At 41.9% G+C, this 20939-nt stretch overlaps 1 protein-coding gene and 1 long non-coding RNA gene across 3 annotated transcripts in view; one reads left to right on the top strand and one right to left on the bottom strand.

Annotated features, from left to right (window-relative positions):
- The window catches only part of RAPGEF5 (Rap guanine nucleotide exchange factor 5), a 225985-nt gene that overhangs the window by 72491 nt on the left and 132555 nt on the right, over positions 1 to 20939 (bottom strand). For both annotated transcript variants that reach the window (XM_058724848.1, XM_058724849.1), the window contains 2 exons: positions 1321 to 1448; positions 787 to 875 (listed from right to left, as the gene is read on the bottom strand). In XM_058724848.1, coding sequence (XP_058580831.1) covers positions 787 to 875; positions 1321 to 1448 — 217 coding nt within the window. The remainder of the gene's footprint in view (positions 1 to 786; positions 876 to 1320; positions 1449 to 20939) is intronic.
- The window catches only part of LOC131509297 (uncharacterized), a 39592-nt gene that overhangs the window by 13969 nt on the left and 4684 nt on the right, over positions 1 to 20939 (top strand). The window contains exon 4 of the long non-coding RNA XR_009260417.1: positions 815 to 989. This is a non-coding gene — a long non-coding RNA (uncharacterized LOC131509297). The remainder of the gene's footprint in view (positions 1 to 814; positions 990 to 20939) is intronic.

Below are 20939 nucleotides of genomic sequence, written 5' to 3'. Positions count from 1 at the left end.
GTTATAGACAGAGGCCTATTCATCGGAATAATGTTCCATGCTGGAACAATTTACAAATTCGTTAAGAGAATTTTGGTTAAAAGAAGTACGTACTTGCCCTTTGGTGATAAAGGAAGCATGGTTAGGTTATTTTGTAAATGCAATGATAGTGTTTCCCAAAATGCAAGGGTGACAAAGCTAAATGGGTATTTTGCTCCCAGATTAAAGAGAAAGGACAAGAAGTCTGATCAATAAGCCTTCAGTGAATTATAGTTTCTGGTCTGCCAAGCTATGAGGATGGTATTCTGCACAGCAGGGCTTGCTCTGAGCAGTTTGTAAATCACCTGGAAAAAGGCAGAAGTTGCTGCGAGGCTTATAGTTGCTGAGTAGTTGCATTAATTGTTGACGTTTCTGCAGGGAGGCTGCTCCCCTCAGCTCAGCACTTCCCACAGGCCAGGTGAATGCTTGTCGCTTGTATTTCTTCCCAAGGAACACTGGCTATTAAGATGCTGGCCTCTTGCCAACTGCCTTTAGGTGAGATTTGGTAAAAATTGCCAAAGACACAAGAACATCTGCCTTCTTACCATTTTCTTTGTACAGCGACTTCCCAGGCAGCTGCTTGGATCTACATGTGTCCATTTACTGGATTGAAACAAAACAGCACGAGGCCAAGGGGGGAGGCGCACAAAGCATATGTTGTTTCTGCCCATGCTGATTTAGGCTACAGTGGGAGCCTTGCCCCTAAGGATATTGACAAGGGCAGCCGCAGCTGTGAGTCTGGAAGCTGGAGACCCCCCCCCCCCTTACCTGTTTCTTTGTCCTGGACTTCTTCCAGGTGCAAGTCATTCAAAAGGTGCTCCAAAATCTTCTCGGGGGTCCCGGACACGACCACGTATCTGTCAGAGAGCAGAGAGTCCACGGAGTCATCCTCGGTGGAAGACTGCGAGCGGCTGCTCCATTCATCGTCCTCATCCTCCTCGTCAATGTATTTGAAATAAGGCACATCGAAGGTAGGCAAGGGCAGCTCTCGGTCTGAGAGCGCTGCGGATTCCTTCCTCTCTAGATGAGGGTCAAAGACCCTCAGCCGGGAGCTGCCCATTGTGAACGACTACTAACAAAGGCATCCCCTAAGAGCTAAAAGATCTTGCCATCTCCGTCCTTTCGCTGGGAACTGAGTCCATCTGGCTGCCAAGAGCTCTGCAGTCAGCTAGAACGCTCGAGAGGCGGAGAGAAAAGAGGGAGGGAGGGACGGGAGGCAGCGGGAGCGAGTGAGATGGAGCGAGAGAAGGGGAGGCAGGCAGGGCCGAGGAAACAGGAGCGCGTGCCGCGGTGCGAACTCACCTCCAATCACTCTCCGCGCTGCCGCTGCCGCCGGCCAGGGGGGCTGGGCCACAGCACTGCACCTTCTTCAGCACCAGGACGTTCCTCTCCTGCTCCTTCACCTGGACCGTGGCCACTTCTTCATCCAGCTTGTTTGGGGATGGAGCGATGGATGGGAGGAAAAAGGGAGAGAAAATTACACAGGCAAAAAAACAAAAACAAAAAAAAAACCACAAACAGAACACAACAATCCCCCACCCCCACCCTAGAAAAAACAGGAGTAAACTGAAGCTGGGTTTTCTCAAGTTGCTTTCCACCATGATTTCTTTAAAGATTCTGTAAAAAAGAGAAGTCTGCTCAGGAATCTCCCTCTAATGGTAGAGCGTCCAGGTTCAAGTTCTATGGACACATAAAGCATTTGGGAGACATAGACACTGTAAAGGAAAAGGGAAAAAGTAAATAAAGTGGGGCTTGGATTCAGAGAGTTCACTTTTAAAACTACCTGAATGATTTGAATTAAGGAATCCAAAGTTCAAAGTTTCAGAAAAACACAACATATTAATTGCACGTGTCTTCTCTTTTGTCTTGTCAATGCTTATTAAACATTCGCCATATTAAAACTGGCAAGTCATAAATCATTTAAACACTAAAACAATGAGCAAGCCCTATTTAGTAGTTATAGTGAACACATACTATATTCATTTACGTCACAGCCTTACTTTAAAAGGTGGGCAAAAAACTGCCCATTCTATCATTTCGTTCATCCCCCCCCCCCCCCCCCCCCCCCCGGACATAAGATGGTCTTCAAATTTATCATGTACCAGTTTTGCCGGAATACAAGCAAAAATGGATCTCTAGTTAAAATCTCATCTAGGCTGAAATTCGCATGTCATGGGTGAGTGCACTGACTTTCTTCACCTCAGTCCCTTTTAAAAAGGAGAGAAGGCTGAACAATCACTCATTTCTGCACACACAGCTTCCACAGCCCAGAGCCTGCATGGCCCGCTGACGCGGCTCTCTGTTGGAGTCCGGCTCACTGCTGACCCAGCAGTGTAGAGCCCGACCCTGAGGGATGAACACTTCCAGAGTACATAGTGTGAAATTCTCCCAGTGTGTGACACCCAGCAAGGGGAACGTAGTCCAGGAAAAAAAGAACTGTAAAATGCATGTCAGAAAACCTAGCTTCTGTGTTTCTGAGGATTTGAGCAAAAGATTCAAGCAAGAAAAGTTGATAGTAAGTAGGCTTCACCTTAAAAATGATGTCACCTCTTTCAAAAGGGAAACTTGCCCCAGAGTTCCTACCATGTTTCTGCCACTGGCAGAAAATCCAACCTAAAATTAGGTGCAAACATTAAAAACAAAATTTTCCCCAATGGGTAAAATGTACTAAGTCTGCTATACTTTATTAATCAGCGCCATAGATCTAACAGGGATGTCAATGTATTTTATTCACCTTTCATAAGGATACGAAGGCACTTATCTTGCCTTAAGTGTCAACCAAATCATTGATAAAATTATGGTTTCAACTGTTGATGTCCTGATTCCCAAGAAAATGTAGAGACAAAAATAAAAAAAATACGGGTCACTGTAAACATTTTATGATAATTAAAAATATCTTTTTGCGGCAAATAATTTTACTATGTAAAACTGGTGTATTACATTTCAGCAAGGTCAGACGCTCAGTTACTGTGGCAATTAATGTTGGATATTCATTGTTAAACTCCCTGAGGACGGCAGTGTGACTCCTGTAACATGAATACCAATGTGTAATTGCTATCTTTCATTTCTCCAAAGGGGTTCTTTTGTTATCCATGTAGTTGAAGTGAAATAAGGTGGCTGGAGAGAGGGGCATATATTGACCAAAAAGAGGAAAAAAAAAAAAAAAAGGCACAATATGGGTCTGAGATACTGAGACAAGGAAACAAATAATTCACTCAACAGTAGATCTGAAAGGACAAAAATCTTTCCCTGGTTTTCCTCTCATCGTAAGCCAATATTCATTTTATATGAGCCTGCTGTCATTCTGAAGTACATTTTACATTCTACATGCACGTGATATATGGCATTATTAACTTCCATGGGTCCCGCACATACATATGGATGGGAAGGGCTTCTCTAATGTCTGTGTAACTAATATGTATTACAGGGCTGTGCACAGAGCAGCCACACTCTGCTGGGCAGGGAAATAGCTGAATCATATTGATGTACTATCAAGAGCATCTTATGTCATAGTGATAGCTTCCATTTTGAAAACCTGTTAAAAAATAAAGGAAAAAGCAGAAAAATCAATGTGTAAAGGGAGATGTAAGTTATCTAAAATTGCCATGAAAACATAAAAATCCTATGCATTACATCTGGCTTTCAAAAAAGAAGAGACTATTAATGCCTCGTGACCCATGCACTCTTACCTAATTGCTCTTCCTGAAAAAGAGCAGAAGTACCATGATTGAGGTTCTGAGGATGAAACTTCCTTCTGGTGCTTGCTTGGTCAAGGATAAAAGTATTTGGAAGGTCTAATGATGGGAAATTGATCAATGACAAATAGTTGGTCAAGTGTACGTAAAGTATTAAAATGGTTAATTTATAGTCAGTCATTCAACAAATAGAGGGTCTCCTATGGACAAGGCAGTGGGCTGAGTGGCAGGCAGAGATGAGTAAGCCAAGTCCCTTCCTCTTAACTAACAAGTTAACAGGCTCCCTAACAACGTAACTGTAACTTTGTAAGCACCCTAAGATGAGGCCAAATACAAGAGTCCACACAAAGATAGAATACATGGGGTGTGATAGTCAAAGATGACTCTGGGTGACAGGGAATGGGAATGCCATGAAATGGGACAAAAATGCACAGAGAAATGGGTTCTGGTGCGACTGGTGAATCTAGTTTCAGATAAGTGATGTTTCAGAACTGATAATACATCATGCTATAGATACTTAGCAGGTAGATACTTAGAAATAATGAACCAGGCTTCTGGTAGAGGTCAAGGGCAGAGACAAATTTGTGATTTATTCAAGTTTTGGGAGTGGATGAGATTGTGAAGGGAGAAAAGGAAAAAAGGGAACTATAAAGATGGGGCTAGGGGAAGAAAAAAAAACACAGAACGTAGGGGAAGAGGTAGAGGGTCAGAGTCTTGAGGAAAGCTAGTTATAGAGATTATGAAGAAGTAAAACCAAGATGAGCCCAAGAATCTGTAGGGCATGGTCTCAAGAGACTCAAGAAAAAAGGTGGTCTGTTGCTGTAAAGTTTACAAAGATATGTCTAAGAAAAAGAGATGACAAGATCAGTTTGGTCCAGGGGTGAGAAGAAAGTGTTAAGGTGTGAGTGAACAGGGAGGAGGTACACGTATGTACACACACACACACACACACACACACACACATGAAAGAACACTTCCTGGGAATGAATTATAAAGGGAGGGGGTCAGATTGCAGAGGCTGTGTGGCCGGGGAAGGAAGCAAGGAGGGGGATACGGGAAAGAAGGGACAAGATCAGGAACACAGTGGTCGGGTTAGGCTATAAGAGGATTGGCATTTCTTCCCCTCAGAGAAGTTCAAGGGAAGAAGCATGGATGGAGACTTAGAAAAAAATAAAGTAGGGAAAAGAAGGAAGTCAAAGTAGAGCATACGAGATGACATCTATCTTCTTAGCAGAGTGGGAACTGAGATTGTCTTCTGGAAGGAGGGGGTTCAGGCTAAACTTGGTGAAAACATGGGAGACAGCAGGACAGACAACAGGGGGAAAACAAGTTATGAAAAAGAGGGTTGTCAGGCAGCTTTGTAGACCATTACGGGTAGAAGCACATGTTTATGGTCATGTGCCTTTCTGCTGAAGTACTCAAAAACAGAGGGGAACAGCCAATGATGGGGCACACCTGAAGAATGTGCTGGCCAACAAAACAACAGGAGGTGACAAGAGAAGGGATTCAGGGTGCTGGTCAGCATACCATGAATGCATTTCATCACAACATAGTATCTGTCTGGCCAGGGAAAGGAGCTGATAAACTGAGAAAACATGGAGGGGCTGAGGATAAGTCCCCAGAGAGCTAAGGGAGCAGGGAGGTGGTGGGTGAGGAAGCAGGTGGCAGTTTTGATTAAGGAGGCAAATATGTAAAGTGGAGCAGTTCAGAGTGGTAAAGACTGAGAGAGAGAAAAGCAGCCCCCAGTATTCGGGAGCTGGCCTGGCACTCACAGTTCAACTTGGGGTTCTCCTGTGAGCATCAGTGACTATGCAGAAAATCGACATCAGACAAGGCCACTCTGTGACTGTGATGGAACAAACACAAGGCCACAGGCTACACACATCTAGGCGCAGACAAAGCATGAATGTTGGCCAAGCGGGGGGGGGGGGGGGGGGGGGGGGAAGCCCAGATAATGAGCAACTGCTGTTTCTTTTCCAATTACCACCTTAGTTTTGCTCTAGTCTGCCTTCCCTGTAGATAAGACTAAAGATATCCAGTTAGAGAGTTACCCCATTTCCTGACTGTGAAGCCTTGCTTCTTTAAACCCTCCCCCAAATCACTGGACACAAACCCAAGTCCTAGTAGGAGTCCTTTCTCCTAACCCCTAACTCCCCTCCCCCCTTCACACTGAGCTACCCCACAGCTCCCCCTGGTGTGAGGTCTCCACCTCGGCAACAAGCAACAAACCCAGCTTGTCTGCCTACAGGTGTGTCCCTGGTGGTCTCTAGCTAGAGGACACAGACAAGCGTTAGAAGATGCTTCCTTGCCACTGATCTGGAGTGCTGTGGAGATGGTGGTTACCGGATTCAAGGACAAAAAAACAGAAACAAACATTTCCTTGTCAGGGTCATGAGAGAGTCATACACAGAAGTGTTCCTGAAAGTGGGAAGAGACTGCAGGGAACAGGGCTCATGACATGGTAAGGTAGGAGACAGGTAATAAAGCTACTGAGGAAAGTGGGAGAGCGTGTGCAGTGAAGGAAAGATGACCTGCGCAAGTGGCACAGGCCTCAGGAGAGAAGGGGCTTCCGCAGGTGCCACAAGATATGGGAGGGGAAGAGCGGCAGAGGGTGGATTCCCAGAGGGCACCAGGCTCCTTCATGCCTTTGCCTGTGGTGGTCAGCCCTGGTTTGTACATGGTCAGTGAAAATTTCCACCTCTTCCCAAAACGCACTTGAGCCTCCAGATGAGCAGAAAAGAGTTCTTTCCCTACTCTTCTGAATTGATGATGGGAAGAACAAACTCCAAAAACTGAGCCAGATGGATTCTTCACAGCTGTGCTTATGGGATGCAGTTTGGGAAGAACAGGGAGGTGGGGAAACGGTGTGTGTGTGTGTGTGTGGGGGGGGTTCAGGGCAGATAAATGATTACAGGGAAGGCTTATTGATCACAGAATTATAGGACCACTGAATAGAGCCCATCAGGATCATGAACACAGAGGAGTGCTTTCCAAGTTTTCCCTGCTCCTCACCTTTGTTCCACTCTTTGGACAAATAGCTCTGATTTATTTCCTTTTTCTGGCGACACTGCTATCTTGCCTATGAATTCTGAAAGAATTATAGAACCAGTACCTTTGACTTACTTTAGATTACCTTCCTTGATCATGATCAGCTTCTGCACTTCTAAATCAAACCTTTTCTTTCATTTATTCCTATGAAAGACATTTATTTTTAAGATGAAAATACCTGGTAAATAATAAAAGTATTGATTTTTAAAAAATAAGTAAGGTAAAGAATTGATGCTCACAGTGTAGCGGGTCTTAACATATTATTCTGAACTAAGTTTCTGATTGTATTTATATTTTCACTTATCACCAGCCCTAGCAGGAAAAAGTGATTACTAAGGGATTTCTCAGGCCTGCTGCAATTGTCACAACTACACTTGATTTTTCCATTATCACAGATAATGGAAAATGGCCTTCTCCCAAATACTTACATAAAGCATCCACTGGTGTTATCCCTGGTGTCATGTCCCTGCTGTTCTATGAGCATAACCTCTTATGAGAGCGCTTAATTGGGGGGTTCATGGATGGGCTTTAGGGTCTCAGAGAACCCTCTGAAAGCATGTAAAATTTTTATGTGTAGGCACACTTTTCCAGGCTGAGTCCAGAGTCCTCAGTCTCCTTCAAGTCTATGAACCCCCTAGAGTGCAAACCATTCCATACGATGGAACATCTATTTCTCACCTCACCTAGTAAGCCTTCTTTGCAAGCCCTGCCACTAACACCCTCCATCCAGATGAGGTGCCCAAAGAACCCTGTCATGACGCCCATCACACTGACCTCTAATCATCTGTCCTGTGTTCTCCACTAAATGATGACATCTTGAGGGCAGGGACTGTGACTTCTTTTTCTCTTTCTAACACACAGCTCAGAGCATGTGATAATCACTTCATAAAGGTTTACTGAATATGCAAATTAATGAACAAGCAACAGAGCAGAGCGAGTGAATTGCCTTTAAAAGGCAGAATCCCTGCTCAGGTCATGAGCTCAAGGTTTGTGAGTTTGAGCCCCACATCAGGCTTGCTGCTATCAGCCTGTGAGTACAGAGCCTGCTTCAGATCCTCTGCCCCCCACTGCTCATGCGCAGGCACACACGTGCTCTCTCTCTAAAAATAATTTTAAAACCATTTTAAAAGGCAGAATTCTATGTTGCAAGGCTCAAAGGTTATTCTTACTGTGAGGTTTCCCTCCCTCTCCACTTAGTCACATTCCTATTTTACAATGCTCATCACAGGAGCTAGTTGTGTTTCAAACTTGAATGTTATAATTATTTATTCTATCTACCAAACTAAGCCTCCATGCAACTAACATATAAGAGACCATGTAACTAACACAGCATTAGGAAGGCATTCACTAAATGGTATTGTCCTTGGGTCTAGGGCACATAAAAAGGGGGTGGGCATGAACAGATCAAATTGTGGGCTAAATTATGAGCTGGGCAAGATGTATATTTTGTACTCTCTAATCTCCTCCTGCTCGGCCCTAATCGAGATCTTCAGCAACTTCTCATGGCCCAGTGTTCCATCATCAAACCTGTCTGAAGCAGGCAGCATCAGATAAACTTTCAGATGGAGAAAACAAAGAATCACCAGGCTTGATGCCATGGCATTCAAGAAGTCATACAAGCAGCACAAATTGTAATGCTGTTGCCCCTCAAGTTTATGGAAATAGTACTTAAAGATCTTAACTTATTTATAGGAAGGCATTTGCTATGGACTGAATGTGCCCCCCTCCCAAAATTCCTATGTTGAAACCTAATCCCCAGTGGGAAGGTATCTAGAGGTGGGACCTTTGGGAGGTGATTAGGTCATGAGGGTGGAGCCCTCATGAATGGAATTGGTGCCCTTCTAAAAGAGCCCCCAGAAAGTTCCTTTGCCTCTCCCACCACCTGAGGACACAATGAAATGATGGTTATGAACCAGAAAGCAACCTCTCATTACACCGTGAATTTGCCAAAGCCTTGATCTTGAACTTCTAGCCTCCAGAACTGTGACAAAAAAAATCTCCATTGTTTATAAGCCACTCGGTGCGTTGTGTCCTGTCCTAACAGCCTGCATGGACTAAGACAGCATGCAGAACCAAGAGCTTATTATTAACCAAGAGCTTATTATCCTTCATCACACAGCCTTCTTGATCTAACCTTGAGCCTATCAGGCCCAGGCAGCTAATGCACTAGAACTCTAACCTAACTGTTGGAGGGGACGTGGTTTACCCTCATGCTGGTAGCCAAAGCAGGCCAAACTGCTTGGTGGGTCACACAACGGGTGTGTCTAAGTTTTGGTGAGGCTCAAAACTACTAGGGTAGCCAGTTTTCAGTTCTAGATGGTCTGTGTGGTTTGGAAAAGCCATCAAGGGTCAGAATTAAAAGAGAAGAGGGTTGGGAAGGGCTGAGCATTGTATCAGGACCACAGCTAAACCAGCTCAGGCCAAGGCAAAGCTCAAGAACCAGCAAAGGAAAAATGAAGTGCTGGCAGGAACAGAGTTAAACATGGCAGGGATCAGAGGAGTCTGTGAGACTGTGGGCACCTGTGCCCACCCAACTTGGGTACACAGAGACAGGCAGGTTAAGGCTGGTGGGACTTCTAGTGCATTAGCTGACTGGGCCTGATAGGCTCAAGCACTGGGCAGATACTGAATTGTCCTCTTTAAAATGTGAATTTTACCTCAAAAACCAACCAACCCACCCCCAAACTACCCCCAAACTGGGCTGTGATAAGCCTGTGGGCACAGGATTTTGCTGACTAGGGTACACAGGGCCCTATGCCAAGGAGCTACAAAGAGTTCTGAGAAACATGCCCTGGGAGGTATAGTTCATGTAGCTGGAATGTCTAAGAAAGAAAAACTCAGGAGAATGAAATCCTGGTAGGTAATTTCCATTCTCTGAGCTACCCTTCCTGTGGGAGAGCAAGCCATAGGATTACTCATGATGTTCTGGAAAGGTGACCTTCCATTAATGGGTGGCCAGATAAAAGAGGCTGATTGTGTTTCAATTTAAGGAAGTACTGACAACAGATACGGAATGAGCTTTCCCTTAAGCTAGAGCAGAGCCTGTCAACAATATTATGCAACAAGGGAAGATGGTTCTTCAGTTAGAGTGGGTCCAGACAAGATGACCTCGGTGTCTTATCCGATACTAAGATTCCACAAAATTCACTGTTTTGACTTCAGTTTTCTCACAAAAGCCCAAAGTACTAGCGCTCCTAAATAGCAAAGACGCACATGATTTAGCAGTTAGGTATCTCTTCATCTTGTACTACGGAAATTCACACACAGCTTTGAAAACCAAACCACCAATGCCCACATCTATTCTTGTACCGTAAATGTGGGTATGGCAGAATTAAAATACTTATCAGAAAAAAAATCTCCCCAGCCAGAAACAATTTTGTCTGAAAACAACCTTCACAGAATTTGCTGACAATGTATCTCATGATTCTTTTTTCTCATGGAGAAAAAGTAAAAGTCTGATGGAGAGAATACACTAAGAAAAAGATTAAGTAAGCAGATGTGTGTCAAGGAGAGCAGTGGTTTAGACTTCCTGGACCACGAAGCACTGACCTGACAATTACATCTTTGCACGGGCTACTCTGGCACAAAGAGTAAATAATGATACCTGGTTCCTTTTTTTTTTTCTTTTTCCCAATCCCACACATACTGAGATTAAAACTCAACCGAAAGCCTAAAGAGAACTAATAGGATTCATCATCCCCAAACTCACAAAATCCAGGTACAGTCTGCTTTTCCATAGGTATAAAAGCAAACACAAAGTTGTTAGTGAATATGACCAAACTCCCACAGGAACCCAGTAAACATGTCTGGATGGAAAGCTGTGGCTGCTAGAGAAGAACGGTATTTATTAAATTTCATTGCCTCTAGTAATTATTATTATGTACAACAAGTTGTCTAAGGATCCTAATATCAGGGCAAGCCTAGGAATTTTATCCCGAGGCCAACTTCAGCAAGTCAACCTAATGAACAACTGAGAAGAAGAAATAGGAATAGGCTGAAATATCTTGAAATATAAAGTCATTATCTTTTCATCCCAAGTATACTGCAATACGCTGTATTAGCTTGATTGATTACTCTGGCAAAAAAGGAGAGGCACACTCAGCTAGAGTTCTGCAAGTGTTTAATGAAGGGATTACTTACAGAAGTGCAGGTAGCTTGGAGGAAATTAACCAGAAAATGGTGACATAACCAGCAAAGAGGGAGATCTTAACCACCCTTGGGCTTTCAAGCAAGAGGAGGTAACAGTGAGGGCTGGATCCCACCAGGAGCTGGAGATGTCAATGAGAGGCTCCCAGGGAGGAGCTATAGTCATGGAGGGATGCAGTCATGGCCACAACTGTGGGAGGAAGCAGGACAGAGGTGGGAAGAACCACCACCCTGACCTTCCTTCCCTTCTGTGCTCTGATCTCCTGTGGGGACCCCCACTGGCCACATCCCATTTGGAGGTGGCATCCAAGAGAGCCTGGGTGATACAGTCCACAGGAGTCAGGACTCACTGGCCCACCAGCACAGAGCAGAGGTACAAATGGAGGAGACGATGTAATGTAGGTGGTGTAGCATGTCTGGCCTTTCCATTTTCAGAGAAGCTTGGGTCAACTTACCATTAACTTAGATGCTTCCACATAGGTCATGGAGTCCATCATCTCATTGTCAGGAAAGCAACTCAAAAATCTAAGAGCTTTAGAGTAGCGTATGTTAGTATTCCCTTACCTGACTTAATCTAATCCCTGCATGCTTTAGCGTCTTAATAGTCTTCCTACATGGGTTTACTACAATTCAGATTCCCCCTTGCTCCATACCCAACATTCCCTATGTGATCCCTGAGAGCTGTTAAACCATAAAGATGTCATTTTTATCATAAAAGCTTAAATTTTTTAGTTTATTTATTTTGAGAGAGAGAGAGAGAGAGAGAGAGAGAGAACATGAGTAGGGCAAGGTCGTCGAGAAGAAGAGACAGAATCCCAAGCAGGCTCCACACTATCAGTAAAAGCTTAAATTTTGATAAGTATTTCCCAGCAAGTCCTCCTCTGGTTCCAGTATAAAAGTTCTTGGTTGAGGACCAGATTTGGGGGTGAGGATGAAGGGGAGAAAGGAGAGGGGAAATGGCAAGACAAATTCTACTCTGATATTAGCTGCATGAGAACAGGGGCTTGGTTTCGTTCTCTGTGCTGTTGTTACCATTCGGAACAACAGTGCCTGTAAATCAATGATGGGCCTGGTGAATTATGGATAAGTGGACAGATACTGTCCATCAGAATGGCCCAAGATTAAGGACAGAGAGATAGAGGCAAGGAGGCAGGGGTTCAGCCACACAGGGATTCAGTCCAGATAGCAGGCTAGGGCAGAAAGGAGAAATTCAAGTTACAAGCCTACAGGACAAAAGGACAAGCTCTAGATGGCCTGTAGCTAGGAACTGACGCCCCAAAGTCAGATGTAGGCAAAAAGTCTGAGTAATGGACACAGCTCACCCATATGAGAAACAAAGCTTGATTCTGACTCCGAGACCTTGTGAGCCACTTCTCATCCAGGGACGGCCCTGTCCTCACAGAGAGTCTGGGTTCACAGCTGCAGAGGCAGCCGCAAACTATCCTGAGTGGAGAGAAGTTACAGGGTTTGCCTTATCTAAAGTAAAATCCCACAACCATTTAATAGCTGTGTTCCGGGAGGAAAATGTACTCCCCAAATCCCAAAATGTCATTTGAAATATGAGGATTTATGCTTCTCAGAAGGTTCTTAGGCACTAAAAAAGACTGCGTATGCAAAAGGCCTAGCATCGTACCACCAAACTACCTTTATCATCACTAATTCCCAGATAAAATAATTTGCTGAACAATCAACACACCTTACTAAGCTCCCTTCCACCAGACCCCAGGCCAGAGATATGGTCCATTTGTATTTCATTGGTAATAACCAATTCTTAGCACAAAAATCAAACTCAGATGATGGCAGCCCTTCAAAAAACCTATGACCTGAATTCAGTTTAAACTGATAGTCACCAAAGTGAAGACAGACCTGCCTGAGTTCAAATCCTAGATTTGCTGGGTGGTCTTAATGGGGCTGTTCAATCTCTCTCAGCAACAGTTTTCCTTCCTGTGAAATGCGATAATACCAACCTTACTGACCTAGTTATGAGTGCTGGACATAGAGAAAGCACTCAATAAATGGATGCAGAACAACATAAAACTATACTGTAAGTGTATGCCATCCAAGCATATGAAGGACAAAATGTTACAAACTGAATTTTTTTCAGGGCCTTGCTACAATTTTGTTCACATGTATGTGTTTAAATATCATCCATATTTAAAGAAACACAAATAATGTTATCAAACTTTTTCAGTTGCATTGAAAACTACTCCGTCTGGTGCTGTATGTACCACAGAGAGCCAGAGGCCATCACGGCAAGTTAATTACAGAGCTCACTGAACTTGGAGGAAAGAAGGCTGGATGCCCTCTGTTAGAGAACTGGGATGGGGATTGAGAAACTTCATTTTCATGGGAGTGCAAGATAGTTTCTCTCTGGCATCCACCTCACCCCTCAAGCCTAAGTCTCCCTCACCAAAAAGCCATATACTTCTAGAAGCTAAAATCTAAAAGAAGGGAGACAATGAATTTCAGTGGTCTCTGACTTTTACATTTTTCAAATAAAATTTTAAGTTTTTTTAAGGAGCTTTATGAGCTCCTGGTCTTTGGGAGGGTTCCTGACTATCTGTAAGGGAGGAGTCAGCATCTTTTAGCACGAGCAAGTCTAACGTGTAAACACGAGAAAACATCAGCAGCAATCAACAACCTGTGATGTCAGCCATTGTCACTGGGGTCAGGGCACTGAATCCCCCTGCTTCTGTTGATTTTCTGCCCCAGACATGATGGTCATTTCCTTCTGAGACTCATGAGTTACATACACTCACCCTTGTTAGTGGACCCAAGGAAATAAATATACAAAGGATCAGCTAGGAATCACCCAAGACTCACCTCTTAGCTTCTCTGGAATTAAGACGTCTAGGTCAAAAGGCAATTGAGGACATTGCCTTGTGCATATATGACCTGACAGAAGCCTACCTGAAGGTAATTCAGAAGATAGGAGGATGCTTCAAATCCTAGATCTGTAAGCATTTCCTAACATGCAGAAGAACAAAGGGGAAAAAATTCAACGACCAGGGTCCCTGGAGTAAAACTCTCAATATTTTGCAAATGTGAATTCCATCAATACGTGGCATCCACGCAGACGGATACACTTGCGACGTATCTGCGAAAACCTGAGATGATTTAGTGCCGACAACAGCTCTTATTTCTGTCTCTCATTACTGGTTTATCCTGACGGCCCTCAAAATACAATACGTGTGTTACCGGAGACAGAAAAAAAAAAAATCTGAAATCTTGTTTCCTAGATTTTACAAACGTGACAAATATAAATGTTATCTAGAAATATCTTCTAGTTTCCAAGTATTCTCATATAATTTCAACTGCATGTGTGTGTCCCTGCATGTGTGTGTGACATACTTGCAAAGTTATTCTAAAGGGAAAGTATCTTGACACTCTCCCCAAGCAGCCGAGAGATGGGATGAAAAAACCTGTGCTAAATTATGACTCAAAGTTTCCACATTTTAGTGGTAGATATCCTTGTCACTTGGGGTTTGAATAAGGCACAGTAAGTAGTTTTATAGAAGCCTTTAAAATCTGAGTAACAAGAGGACAGTAGGGATTTTTAGCACAGTACTTGATAAGCTAGCCCTGACTGTTCCCTATAGCTTTGGCTTCTCCTTTCAAATTCCTCCTGTAGGAAATTCAGTTATTTGAAAATACTTCGCCATTAAGTGAAAACCCAATTATCAACTGAAATTACTTGAAAAAGCTAGCTCTGAACAGACTCAGAAGTATTCTTCAAATTTACAAAGTTGTGAATACTTGAAATTTGCTACGAGTAGATCTAAAGTGTTCTCACCACACACAGACATACACATATCATGTGACTGTGAGGTACGGATATGTTAATTAGCTTGATTGGGATAATGACTACAATGTATGCATACATCAAAACATCCCATTGTACACTTCATATGTGGTTTTTATTTGTCAATGATATCTCAGTAAAGCCAGAAAACAAGTTTTAATAAAAAGTAAAGAAAGTATAAAGTAATATGCTTGGAAAATGGGAAGGCTCCCAAGTCAAGGAACTCTGTAACTCTTCCCAAATCTCTTTTGTGTTTATGTAAATGTGTGTTTACATGTGTGTGTCTGCGTGTGTGCACACATATGCATGTATTTTTAACTTTAGAGAGGGCAAAGCAGTAATAAAAGAGGCAGCCTGAGTACTTACGCAAGTTAGGGAATGAAAAATTCCTAGTTAGCGTACCAACTGCTAGATCATATGGCATGGAGACAAGGAAACACAAGCAACTTAAGAAAATATTCTTGTTTTTTCATGTTTTGTACATTCCTTGGTGTTTTTAGAGAGGCACACCTTTGGTCTCTGCAGTAAACATCTCAAAAACCTCATTCCCCAGCTTGAAAGCAGACTGGGAGAAAGGTAAGATTGTATTACTCTTGGTTCATTGCAAAAGTATAGAAAGTTGGTATTAAAATAGGTCAAGAGAATTTAAAATGCAATGAAATATTGCTAAAACTATGTGAGAGGCATACAAACAAAATTAGAAGGTAAAAAAAAGAGACGTGGTTAAAATAAGACAAAAATAAATTTGGTTGCATAGTATTGGTCTTTCTCCCTCTTTTTCTGGGGTGGGGGATGGGTGTGTGTGAAGAAAAGATACACTGGAAAGAAATGGAAGTACTTCAGTGATACAATATAGATAAAAATACTTTCTATTTTTCTGAATATTAACTTGTACTTGGGTGCCAAAGAGGATCGAAATCATCATAGACAAACCTGCCTAGGGTAAAATCCTTGCTCCGTAAACTGTGACTCAAGATTCAAAGCTTTTTGTCTACTTTTTGCCAAGTATGAATTCTCCCAAAGGCTTGTCTACACTTACAAACTGACTGTTGGTGATGAATCTCCCGGTCTTTTCTGCCTGCTTTTTCAGGTAAATTCCCTATAGTACAAAATCTTTCATTGAAAGCTGAAAATCTCCATAGAACTGGAAGCCTGGATCTGGTAAAACTTTGGATTTGTACAGATTTGGTTTGGTTAAACTTGGGAAAAACATCTCAAACCACCTACAAATGCCTTCTCTGTTGGATTCAAACATTGATTGAAAGCCTAGCGCTAGACACTGGGGATGAAAGTCCAAATAAAAATGGGGACTGCCCTCAAAGAGTAAATTCTTTATAGGAGAGCTATAAATCTGCATTTTTTTTAAAGGAGTAGTTTGGAGCTAGGTTGTGGATAGTGGTTGGTTAATGAACTTATTAGCCAGTATAAACAGCTAGTCCACTTCCTTGTTATTTCTAAGAGTTCAAGGCAGTAAGATCTAACATTTTTTTGGTTTGTCATTATTTGGGAATTGCATTGCTCAATCCTCTTCAGGACATTCTGAACTCAGGAAAACAATTCCAAGTATTTAATGACTTGACATGAAATATAACTATAATACCCTGATAGCAGAGGTACTTGTAGCTGGATATGCTCGATCAGCCATCTGTCCCATATCAACACTATTTCACAGAGAGTAAATTTTTAGAAGTTCTATCCGCAGGAGTATTTTTAGAACATAAGAGAACAGAATGATTCTTGGCATTGATAGACATGTTCCATCAGAGTAGAAAATGCCTACTGAAAGCCTCCTGGGTAATCAATTGTTATCTGCTATAAAATGGCAACAATTTCCCAAGAAGTACCAACACTCAAAAGTAAGGATGCTGATGAATTTGGGGGCGGGGTGTCTTCAAGTTAAGAAAAGAATTTCAGAGGTAGAAGAAATCTTAGAGCACTCATCTCCTAACTTTATAGATGAGAAAACTGAAGCTCAAAGAGGTAATGTGACTCACTCCATTTGTACTCAATATATTTAATTTGGAGGAAGTTTGTTAACAGAATTTTAATTCCTCCAGAATAAAATGGATTTTTTAAACACTGGTAACAAAATAGTAAATCAACTGAAGACAGAAGTGAAAAGTTCAATTCTAGAAGAAATAGAAGAAAATAAAATTGAGTATCTGGCCACAGAACGGGGAAGGACTTTTTCATTTTCACGGTAGTTTTAAAAATTAAAAAATGTGAATCAACTGTTTTGCTCATATACATATAAAAAAAGTAAACAAGAAACAAATGGGAGAAAACTACATGCAGCAAATAGGATGCATATGCTTAATATATAAAGAACTTATTCAAATCAATGAGAAAAATTCCAATGGAAAAATGGGCAAAGGAGGTAAACAGGTTATTTATAGAAGAAGGATAATGGATTGATATAAATTGCAAATATCCAACCTCATAAGAAATTTGAATTTGAACTAGGTAATACTTTCCCCCCATCAACCAAAAAAAAATAATTAATTTTTCCCCCTGAGAATCACAATGTTCAATGAGGATAAGGGTGAGGACATTACAAAACAAGTACTTTCACGTATCGCTGATGTAAGTGAAAACTGGCACAAGCTTTATGGAAAGTAACTGAGCAAAAACATAAAAGAGATGAACATTTCATACCTGTAAGTAGAAATTACTAAGCTAGGAGTTTATCCTTAAGAAATATAAAATTAGGGCGCCTAGGTGGCTCAGTCGGTTAAGTATGAGACTCTTGGTTTTGGCTCACATCATGATCTTGTGGTTCATGAGTTTCCAGGTCCAGCTCCACGATGACAGTGCAGAGCCTGCTTGGAATTTTCCTCTCGCTCTGTCTCTATCCCTCCTCTGCTCACACACACACACACACACACACACACACACACACACACTCTCTCTCTCTCTCTCTCCCTCAAAATAAGTCAAACTTTATTTTAAAAATTTAGGTAAAAAATTTTCTAGAGTTGTACATGTCAGATCATTTATAGCAGCAAAATTCGTAAACATATTTGTGCCCAAACTGAAGGGTGATTAAGTAAAGTACGCCACGAAAACATAAGGCAAGACTCATAATGTATATACTGACACACTGGGCAAGGTGAGGGACAATCATGGTTGCCCACTAAATTTTTCTTCCTGTAGCTTTCTAATATTTCTAAATTTTCTGCAAAAGCCGTGTATTACTTTTGCAATCAGTAGAACAATTTTAAAGCAAAAAAAAATCTTTCACAGAAATGTGCTATAAACTCCAGCAAGGTGCCTAATACCTTGCTGTCGATTGTTAAAACACCTATAACCTCTTCAAGAAACTTGTTTTCAGAAGCAAATTCAATCAGTAAAACAGGCCCCAAACTATAAACAGTATACTATTTTAAAAAGTGTATTTCGTAGCTAGCACATGGGAGGAGGGGAAAATGGCAAATGCCAACAATATGTAACTTTCTTTAGATTTGAGGAGTATGACCTTTGCCTTTTATGATTTATGTCCTTTCCCGGTCCTAACCCAGGAAGTACAAAATGATGCTGAATTTAGCAAATGCCTCACAGGAATGTGAAGTAACAATTTTCTGGAAACAAATACCTTATTCAAAGTATGCCCCTTTCTTCTGTGTGTAGGGTCCTCTTCAGTCTCCTATCTTTGTTCTCTCCCTCCGTAGAGAGGGGAGGGGGCCTTTGAGGCTCAAATCAGATCTTGCTCACTCTTGTCTCTGCTCTGTTTTGTGTGGTGCCTGGGTCATAGGTGCTCAACAAATGTTTTTCTTAATGAATGAAGGCAAGACTAAATTAATCTTAGCCAGGTATTTGAAAAATCTGCTCTATATATGAGAAGGAGAAAGTTCTACTGAGCTTAAAAATTGGGCCCTCAACCAAGTTAATTTTATGTGTAATGGCTGAATGATCACTACTGGCAGCAGCAAGCTGAATAGCTATTTGGCTGCCACCCATCCTCACCTACCAGGATTCTTTCTCATCATGTCTCTGAGCTCAGGCTTGGGAATCCGAGATAAGCTGCTAATGGTAGACAAACTCAATGTCTGATGAGGAGGGATGCTGGCTTCTGTCTGAAGATCTCAGCGCAGTTAGGTAAGTGACCGAATTCTCCAGCGTTGGCAGGTCACCACATTCAACCAAGGAATGCACTGTCAATTCCCTCCGGGTCTCCCATGAGCCTGTGTTACCCAGCTCTTCTCTTTAGGGCCCTTCAGGCTGCTATGCCTGCAGCCTGCCATCCTCTGTCACTCAGAAGGAAAAGACACCATTTCTGGCTTTTCTCTTCCGGATTGAAGTAGTCTCAAAAACTTAGGTTTAGGCCAAAATGGACTAGCAAAATTTCTTCCACCATATTCTTCACCAGAGGTTCTGGAGTCACCAGATGTGATATGTAAGAGTAGAGATCAGGGCAAAGATGCCAAAGTGGCAAGCCTTGCAGAGGCGTTGGGGGGGGGGGGTGTACAACAAGAGAAACAACAGCTGCAGGTGTTGAATACACCTAGGGCTCTCTGATCTTTATGAACAAGGATTTTTTCCAGGGTGTGGTGAACTTTCCTCAGGTCTGTGCAGATCTCTGCTCTATGCCAAGAGTATGAATAATACTGAAGGACAGGAATCTGAGATTTACCGAGTTGGGACGGAAATGTGATCTACTTAAAATTGAGATAAAGTCAGGCTTGATTGCCAAATTATAATGGAAATGGCATTTAATAGTTCAACAAGTCATGAAACGTTTCTGTCCACAAGCATCTGGCATTCAAGTATATTCCTCAGAAGACAATCAGAATAAAATTGGCTCTCTGCTTCGTTCCAAGATTTCTCTTGGATTTTAAGGTTAGTCAGAATTCTGCCTCACCCACACTCAAAATCTTCCCTTTACCACCTTGGTTGGCTTATCCCTTAACCTCAAACCTGTTGCTCTAAATCAGCACCAACTGGGGCCATGTGTGCTACCTGTCTCTGCCATTTTTATATTTTGTAGTTCTGTTCACTTACATCTTTTAAAATTCCAGTCATACAAATTACTAGAGGACACAGTATTATCTCCATGGCTTCAATTACCCTCTTGGTTCCCATGTTTTTAGAGTTATCTCTGAGTATTGTTTTAATACTGAGATAATTTTTTAGAGCTCTGCCTCCCTATGGATATTTGATGAAAAGCACTGGATGATCCCATTTATTTTTTGCGGACAAAATTGCTTGTGCCTGCTTTTGGGAGTTGCTGGGTTAATTTTCTGATAGGGAAACTGGTAATAAATAGGGGAGAAGCAGTTCATCAGAAATGTTTTATGGGGACAAAGTTCATTTCAATCAAGCTAGCCTCACTTTACATCCCCACAAACTCCATTTTTAGGAACACAGATAAAAACACCAAGATTGAATTATAACTTTCTCTAACAAACCTAAAAGATCTCTAGTAATTATTATTTTTATTAATGATTTTTTTGCTTCTGATTACAGACATTAAAAGGTATCTATTTTTACAAGAAGGATATCATTAATGGACATATTTCTAACCTTTTCTTGTGATTAACAAACTTCCAACAGAATTAATGGACTGTATAGTATTTATTGCCCATTTTAGAGGAACACTTTATAATCCTATTTAGCAGGTGCCAGTTTTTGATTGAAAGTTTTTCTTACCCAAACAATCAGGACACAGGATATCTCAAGTTCTTCCCATTGGCTATGACTCTCAGAGGAAAACTCCAGGATACTCAGACTGATTGCAAAAAATAACGCATCATCACAATCCCCCAATTTGTAATAACAGTAAGTTCACTGAGCAGCAAGAAAGTGATAGCATCCATCAAGCATAAAATTCAGTTTAGGATTTTATTATGCATTGCACCATTTGGGGATCATTAGACTTCTGTATTCATAAGAGTGTCAATATGAAGCTTGTTTTACCTCTATAAATCCTAGCCAAGGCAAGATCATGAAAGGTTTAGGGACTCATCTGTCTGAAGTACTATTCTCTCTCCTCATTGACTGCAGAGGGCCAAAATTTTACCTTATTTCTATCCTACCCCCACTTTTGCAATCACCAAGATATGCTCTTATGACTCATTAAGTTTTCATGAGCTTCCCTACAAATCCCTACCCCCAAGCTACTTCCTGCCATCTTAATTGTCTTATTATCACCATTAGTCTTTCCCTCTATGTGTTTCTTGGATCTCGAGGAGCCCCTAATCCTTTATTCTGACTCAGCTTGCCTCAATCATGCC

Source organism: Neofelis nebulosa, chromosome 4 (assembly GCF_028018385.1).
Source record: "Neofelis nebulosa isolate mNeoNeb1 chromosome 4, mNeoNeb1.pri, whole genome shotgun sequence".
In the NCBI taxonomy this organism is placed as follows: domain Eukaryota; kingdom Metazoa; phylum Chordata; class Mammalia; order Carnivora; family Felidae; genus Neofelis; species Neofelis nebulosa.
The sequence above is the reverse complement of the archived record's forward strand: the minus strand, read 5'-3'. Positions and strand labels throughout refer to the sequence as shown.